We start from the raw sequence: 9,053 nt of genomic DNA on the forward strand, positions 1-9,053 counted from the left end.
CCAACCCTACATTAATCCAACCACACACCAAATAGCACCGCTTATATTATTAGCGCTGAGTAGAGTACGCACGCTTAAAAAATACATGCGCAAGTATATACTTGTTTTAAATTCTAAATCTATTGGCCTGTACACGTACACTCGAATTGCAAGTGTACATATGAGGTGAGATTCACTAATGTGCAGTACCACACATAATTTTATAACGAAATTCACCGTTATGACTCAGTATGATTTGTTCTGACAACAATTCGTGTTGTGGCATTATTTTGTGAATTTTATGCATATAATTTAGTCAGATTGGAATAAGTGAAATGTAGTAGTAAGTCTGAAATCAGGTGGCAATATTATTAGTTTCCTGGCATGAAAGTATACACGTGCATGTCATATCTGCATGTAGTTATCGAGTTGCCGCTGTCCAGGGACGTTTTATAATCATTGATTTACCGTCATAATAAATACAGTGCTACTTTTATAGGATGATAAATGTGTCTGAACCACCAACCTGTATTCATTCGCTTATCTGCGTCGGTATTAAATTCCACAATAGTCGACGTTGAAACAGGCTATAGAAAACGTCGATCACACATTGCACGTTAGTATCAATCAATGATAATTTATACTGCGTGTCTCAAACCTCTAACAAACAGCCACAGTCACCATGAAAGGGGCTTTGGTCGCATCTCTCATCCTTGTGGTGGTCATCTTGACCTGTACGAATGTCCAAGGGGCGCGGGTGGCGAGGAAGAGCGACGAAACTCCAGGATGGATGCAGTCCTTGTTCAGTTCTCTTTTTGGTGGTGGCAATGACAAGAAAAGTGGGAACATCAACTCTGGCAATAACACTGGTACCCTCATGAAAGGATTGGCCGATATGAATCTTAACGAGACCTCAAACTCTTCAACCTCCTCACCAGGAAGCACTTCTTCATCAGCAACGACTCTGTCAACGACGTTTTCGTCGACGTTGGCAACGTTAAGTTCAAGCACCGTGGAGCTTTCGAATACGACATCAACAACGACGATCTCAACACAAACACAAAGAAATCCCGAATGTCTAAAGGCTAACGATATGACAACGTATTGCGAGATGTCTGAACGATTTAAGCAGTATATGAATCACAACACAACGTCAGATGCAATGGCGGCCAAGCTGTTTTCGTACAATGTCGTTGATCAGCTGATGAAGATGTGCAAGCCCGGAGAATGGTGCCTGTCTGGTGATTATATTAAAGCATTTGCTGACAGTATGAGCACAGTGTTCAATGGACCAATCTGTGAAAAGGGCCTCCGAAAATGTATTGAGCAAATACTGTACATGAGAAATGGTTGTCCCGATATGACGGTAAGTTCAGTAGGTATTAACAGAGGGTGCTCGAGGGTCTAAATTGCTGCCTTTTTAAGTTAGATTCAATAACCCTAATAATGTAAAGACAATTTCTATGGTTCACAAAAGTCACTAACAGTCATCGTCAACGCCAGACAATAAACAGTCTCAATTATCTGACGAGAATGATTTCAGATTCAACTGGGCAAAACGGGATACAGGGTGGTAAAAAGTATATGACAACGTTCAGATGAAAATTGGAATGGATTCCTGAATATCGACCGTCTTTAAAGTTGCGCGTTTTAGGAACCTAATGTGTCACATTACATTTGAAGTTCACAACTGACCTGTTTGGATGAATCAATTTTCCTTCCAATGAGGAAACAAATAATACGGAAGTTTAATTCATTTTGTTTTAGTATTATGAGATACGGAATTATTTTACATGTGCTTCAGTATACCATGGCATTGAGCAATCATACATGACACGTGTATCAATTTCGTCATGATAATTCGATTAAATATACACAACTTGGAAACTTAAAAAGAATGTCAATTTTTGTTGTTCAAAGTAATGTCAGCACCACAATACCTTTCATATGCATGTATGGATATTCTTGTCACAGCCTGGCTGTGTTTACCTGTAATATTTATGTTAGCTGGATCGAAGGCAGTATGAAAAGGAGTGTATTGATGGCGACGCCACTGTCACGAGTGCGTTACTCACGTATGCCATCTGTGACAAATCTCCCATAGGTTCTATACGTCGGGGCCCAGCTACAACGCTTATCACGGAACACAAGAACAGAACATAGGCTTATTCATAAGAAGGCTGGGGCAGAGGTCCGTCTTATAATACAAATTACAAATAATGGAGGCTGAACACAATTTCATTACATATTTTCCTTTATATTTTCCTCTGGCATTACAAATGTTTTGATGATTGCAAACTAACATTTAATGGCGACCTTTTAACACAGCCCTGAGACACTGGTGAGTGAGTTGGGTTTAACGCCGCTTTTAACAGTATTCCAGTTAAATCACGGCGTGTCAGCTTAATGTGGGAGGAAACCCCGAAGTGATGCAGGTCTCAGACGTTTACCGCTTCGGTGAAACCCACGAGCACGGGTATGGTGCTGACAAACCTAGAAACACAATCAATCAAGTCACGTTTTATGAAACTGTATAATGTATATTTTCGTATATAGGCAGTAACTACCCAAATAACACAAAGTCACTGCCTCAGTTTCCGTACAACGTGTAGGCCTAGACTGGCAGTGGCACCATGCTCAAGGACGGAATCTCCCTTTAACGTTCATGTATATTAAGAAGTGAGGTGAAATTGGGTTAAGCGTCGCGTCCAAGATTATTGCACTTACATAGCGACGTGCATGCACGTGTGTGTGCGTGTGTGGCTGCTTGTACTAGTCCGGCTGATGCCGATTTATAGTGCTAGCTCACTGAGATACCATGCCGCAGTTTAACATGAATACCCCACTCAGACACGGTGTACTGACTCCGAGCCGACCAGTCCTTGTTTTTGCCCCTTAATGCCGAGCGCCAGACATGGTAACAACAAGTGCCATCTTTTAACGTATTTTGGCGTGACGCGGCCGGGGATCGAGCCCCGGACCTTCCGCTCTGCGGGCGGACGCTCTACCACAAGACCACGGAGGCGGCTGTATATCAAGAAATAAGCTCAAAAAGAAATTCAACTTTCTACTTAAATAGTGCCCACCCATTCGGATAAGCAGGCATTCCAGGACTTAACAAAGACGTTAATAAAATGAAGATTAAGTGGGCACTTTTGTTACCTTCGAGTCACACTCAGTACTTAAAAGCAATGTTTTTTGTATTTAATATACAAGCCAGTGTGCGACTTTTTTTCGAATACCCATTTATCAAATCCACCATGGCGTGATCACAAAGGGCGATACCAATTAATAACTTTCAGAAGATAGCGTCTGCTGTCCCAAATCTCGTGGTCTCCCGCGAGACTCGAGACCGCAGAGAGCTTCCGAAATGGCGGACGCCTGTACATAGCAATAATCGCCTTTTCATCGATTAGTTTCAGGCGTATGTTGAAGCTATATATATTTCTAATTTTTAAAAATGAAATGTGAACGCGGTCCATTCTCTTAGAAGTGTTGTTTTTCTATGCATGGACAATGATTAACTGACAAGGAGAGACTGACGAATTTAATTACTTTCACTATCCGTGAATAGTGTTATCTTTTTAATATGGGATGGCGAACAAAAAATATTGATTTTTTGCTCGTTGCGTGTTAAATAGAATGCCCGGATCACAACATGTCGTGAATGGGTATGGAACGATTACAATGTGTAAACCCGATCGCTTAGTCTTTAAAGGGGTGTCCATACAACTGGGGTTTAAATGTTATACAATGAGTAGGTCGGGTTTTAAAGATGCTTTGAACAGTATTTCAGCGCGCGTGTATTGGAGATTGGGAGGAGGGGGCGGGGTGTCATGAAGTTGGAGGAAAGATCCACACCTAACGTACAACACCATTACCGAAGTGAAATGTTACCTACATTTTAGAAGTTGACCGGTTACAAAATCCACTTTGAGCAAAGCCTAGATTCAAAACTGCCTCTTTGGGTTTGATGACTACAAACTATTCGACTCAAGGATCAACGGATTCTACAAAACTCTCAGACAAATGACGCGTCTTAGTCATGTGCCGACTCTAAATGGTATATTGATTATATATGTAATATATATAAATGCCTGTGTTTTAGCGCCTGACTACGCTGGACAATGCCCTATCCCTGGTGTGTGAGATGTACGCTGTCCCTGAGCTGACCCCGGAGTGTTTTGGACACACCCTGGCAACACTCCACGTCACCCTAGCCGATGAACTCCGTCAGACTTCCAAGAAGGTTGGTTAACTTTGAACTGTATATTTCAGCATCAACATAATTTCTACAGAACCGCCATTTTCGCCATTCAAATCTTGATCCTCTCTATCAATATCGATTTTAATGACACTATGTTCACTCCATTATGATCGAATGTTTCTGAAATGCATCACTTGTACGCGTGGTGATTCTGGAACAGAGTAGGGTTAATCAACGAATTTTCATGATAATGAAGAGGACATATCCATCGGCTGGAGTATAACCATGTGGGTGTCCATCTTACTGTGAAACTTACATGTAGAGGTCGGGTAGCCTAGTGGTTAAAGCGTTCGCTCGTCACGCCGAAGACCCGGGTTCGATTCCCGACATGGGTACAATGTGTGAAGCCCATTTCTGGCGTCCCCCGCTGTGATATTGCTGGAATATTGCTAAAAGCGGCGTAAAGCCAAACTCACTCACTCACTACATGTAGAGACCATGTCAAGTCATTGATATCCTAATATTTAAGGCATGAACCATGGACATAGATATTACCTATAATTACACCACTGCAAAAAAGCAGAAATTGCTTATATGAGGATCGAGAAAACGTATTCTTTGAGAACCGATGTTCTTATATCAACAAGGTGGTGGGGTAGCCTAGTGGTTAAAGCGTTGGCTCGTCACGCCGAAGACCCGGATTCGATTCCCCGCATGGGTACAATGTGTGAAACCCATTTTCCGGTGTCCCCTGCCGTGATATTGCTGGAATATTGCTAAAAGCGTCGTAAAACCATACTCACTCACTCACTCTTATATCAGCATACATTGGGTAAAGAAGTAAACTGTCTCGTCGTCTTTATCACCGAAACCTGCGAATCCTTCGTTGTAGGATGTTGTTCTTTGAAATGTGGTAACTAATTGGGTGTAATTGGTCCTCTGTCTGGCTATCTATCTATCTATCTACCTATCTATCTATCAATCTATCTATCTATCTATCTATCTATCTCTCTATCTATCTATCTATTTATCTATAAACTTACATATTAAAAAATATGTTAACAGAACCCCCATTTTGTATGATCCTATCTATCTATCTATCTATCTATCTATCTATCTATCTATCTATCTATCTATCTATAAACAAAAAATATGTAAAAATATGTGAACAGAACCCCCAATTTTGTATGGTCCTCGTGCAATGTGGTTTTATCTGCCAATGCATTTACTATGTATGCACAGTGGATTTGTGTATAGCCCTCGTCTTGAGAGCGTGGATTCTAAACTTCATACACACGTCACTTGGTGCTCGTGGGTTCAACATATGTGACGCTTTTGATGTGTGTAGGTGACCGGATCCATTAAATCTGTGAAACTACGCTGTATGTATCATGTGTCTTTATCACTTGCAAAACATTGTTTGTACCATGTGTCATTAGTATAGGCAAAACACTGTATGTGTCATTATCAGAGGTACAGAAATAGAGCGCAACAATTTATACTTTCATTATTTTCAGATTCTTCAAGGAGGTGAATTTTGCCTCGGGGCCTATGTTGGTGTGAGTAAATATACTGATGGACCTCTGCCGATACTATAAATGTCTCTTCAAAACGATACTTTATTCCGTACACTATATGTCGTTTTATTTGTAAATGTTCAACATTTTTTTAAAAATATTAACCAGTAGCTTGTGTTGTCAAGAAAATTTAGATATCTCAATTTATTTATATTCTGTAAAATACAATGTTAAAACTTTCCACGCGTTTTTTTTTATTTTCGTACATGTAGCAACCCATCTCGTTTTCAAAAATGATAACCGTTTTACTTACTTACCAGAATCGTCTCATCACATTTGCAAAACACAACACGGTGTTTCCTGTTTTTTCTGCAAACATCTTTTTCGACATTTCTAGCTCCATGATAACTATTTCCTATTGCAGATGACAAGGAAGTTTATGTGCACCATGGAGAAATGCCCTCACCATAACCAACTGTTTCACAAGTAAGTGTTTACGTTTAATATTAATGATCTATCAAATCAATTAATCAAATGTTAACTAACCGTTGAAGTACGATTATTCAACTATCTTGTTAGAATTACTTCGCTTATGCTAAAATGAGTCATATTAGTCGACCATACGTTATCATGTTCAAGGTGTAGAGAGGTTAATCTGTGATACTTATTCAGGATAAAGCAAGTTTAGCCTATCATACAATGTATCATATTAGTCGATCAGTGTTATCATATTCAGAATAAAACAAAGTTATAACGTGCTCTAACTATTGATATTTCTCTAGGTTATAACGTCATTTCTACTTTCGTTATATTGGTTAATTTACTTAGAATTTATTATACTCCATGGAGTATTGTTTAAATGAGTAAATTCATTCGAACTACATCAAAATTATTATAAACATATTCAAAAATCATTTACTCCAGTTTCGTCCCATGGCAATGGTTCATGGATGATGCCCCTGTCATCAAACAAGTGTGTAAGCTTGAAAGCGTCTGCGGGGATTTAGAAGCTAGAGAGGAGGCATCGTCTACAACAGGGATGACTATGACGACATTAGCTACACCATCACAGATCCCACCGGGACTGACACGCCCATCTGGCGAACTTAATCAGGCTGGAAATGATGCTGATACGAACATTGAAAAGGTATGAACTTTAATGAAGATAATAATGTATGTCCATGGAACTCTATGTCTCCCTTGTTGATAATATTCTGCAAAGATACTTTGTTCTTGAATGTGGTACCATTTATTGGGGGAAAATAATAATACGTAGAGAGCAACTATTCCTTATAAACACCTTTGTAAAATTGAAATGGGCATAATTTGTTTGAGTTGCGTCAGACAGCTTGACGTTGATGGACATCCCATAGTGATGACGGGTTAAGACATTTAACAGAATGGTTTGACTCACGAACATGGATGTAATGGCGCATCTGGGATTCGAACCCGCAAATATCGGATTCTGCCACATTGCACTTTGCATTGTGGCGCCTTTCAGCAATATCTTTTGGGGGACTTTTCTCCACACTCTGGAACCATGACCGATAAACTGTTTGAAGCCTAGCGTAATTGGGGAATTCACCAACTGCAAGATTGCAAAAACGTGACAGAAGCGGTGTTTACTGGCAAACTAAGTTGTCTTTACTGGCTGGAATCTACCGAGTTTATGTTTTCGGAATGACTGTTGATATGACTACTTCAGTGTTAACATTAAAAAATCTTCTTCTTTTTCCGCAGCCTTTCTTTATCATTCAGACAACAGACGAAAACACAAGATTGTTAATTGGCATCATCACTGGAACGCTTGTCGCTATGCTTGGCGTTGTGGTTCTTCTCTGTGCTGTACTCAAGCGCGTCCGAAGGAAAGGCAGGCCACTTCTTACAAAGGATGGCTATACGAAGCTTCCGAGCGAAGAGGTCCATTGACTATTACGCCATGAATAAAGACAAGCTATATTGGTCCTGAAAGCAAACGTTCCAATGATCAGTTCATGCCTTAATGTATGTAATGGTTATAATTATTTCTGAGAAGCAAGTGCGTTCCAGTTCACTGTATTTCGAACTCGCGAAAGTATAAATGACCTATTTGAGAATTACAGAACCAACAGTAGTTCTGCAAACAGACGTTTAATATTGTGTTGTGGATAAAAGCATGAATTGTAAAAACATATATACATAACATACAAGTACTTAACAATCAGAGACTGTTTGGAATTCATTTGAATGGAGTAGATGCATCTTTATTGTTTAGATGGTGTTTGGTAGGTTTTGAAGATATTTTTTGCCACCGATCGCTCTTATTATATGTAGAAAGGTAATATTACTAGTTGTACAATATGTACTTTGTTTGTCACTAAAAGTGTCAATGCTTAAACATGCCTAATATCACAATATAGAAAACTCGATCTGTCAGAACCAACAGAATTCATGTTAGACCATATTTGATCAAATTCAACGTTAATGCATTGAATCACCAGTGAGATGTTATTTTAGCGAGCCCACTGAGGACAGTTATTGGTACAGATAGTGCACAGTGTTTAAGTGTTGATACTTTAAAATTGAAAGCTTCTGAACTAACGTACGTAGACCACCTTATTGTTCTGTTTTCGTAAATAGAAGTTTCGTTCCTTTTAAGGTGGGAGTTTTGTGAAATGAGACAAAACCCATTCATTCATGCTTTGATTTAAACGTTCATGATGCATCTATGTGTTCATCATAACATCAATGCTGTATAACTATCTGATAAGTTCATTATAGGGGATAATTATGGACCGACCACTTGATATTCGGGATATTTGGGGGGGGGGGGGGGGGGGGGGGTCTAGGATTATTCTATCGCGATAGAATATTTCTTCAGCCTGTATTTTAACGGTTTCCAGCAACAATGTAATTTAAGTGGCAGGCAATTTCTTTCTTTTAACTGTTTCAAGCATAACAATGTTTTCAAGTATACTTTTTCGGTGGAATCCCGCAAGGTTATGCTTGAGCCACTCTCTACTGCACTGTACACATGTCAATTCTGGTGCACGTGTGACGCAACTTGTACATTTATAACGGAGAGAAGTTATGTACTTCCACAAGCTACAGAATAGGAAATAATGTGATGTTCTATGGCAGATACTTACCTTCTTACGTTTTTTTTTCATGTAAATATGTTTGTTTATGTGTTTGAATATATAAACTCCTAACAAATGCTGAAACGAAATGTGTTGGTTTTCTTTTGAAAGACATTCAAAGTATAACAACGAATTATAGATTGACGTTGACATTGAAGAATGACATTGTGGAAACAGTACTCAATATGTACAGTACTGATGTAAAGGCATATGTACTATGTGCTGGAGAGA

General features: G+C 39.3%; 1 protein-coding gene across 1 annotated transcript; it reads left to right on the plus strand.

Annotated features, from left to right (window-relative positions):
• The first annotated feature begins 612 nt into the window (after window positions 1–612).
• LOC139465020 (uncharacterized) lies at window positions 613–8,515 on the plus strand. The gene is made up of 6 exons (XM_071246692.1): window positions 613–1,345; window positions 4,088–4,228; window positions 5,704–5,745; window positions 6,128–6,189; window positions 6,628–6,850; window positions 7,444–8,515. The coding sequence occupies exons 1-6, from the start codon at window positions 662–664 to the stop codon at window positions 7,630–7,632; spliced, it is 1,341 nt and encodes a 446-aa protein (XP_071102793.1). The 5' UTR covers window positions 613–661; the 3' UTR covers window positions 7,633–8,515.
• Window positions 8,516–9,053: the final 538 nt, after the last annotated feature.

This window comes from Haliotis cracherodii, unplaced genomic scaffold, assembly GCF_022045235.1.
Source record: "Haliotis cracherodii isolate W230 unplaced genomic scaffold, xgHalCrac1.p SCAF_17, whole genome shotgun sequence".
Classification (NCBI taxonomy): domain Eukaryota; kingdom Metazoa; phylum Mollusca; class Gastropoda; order Lepetellida; family Haliotidae; genus Haliotis; species Haliotis cracherodii.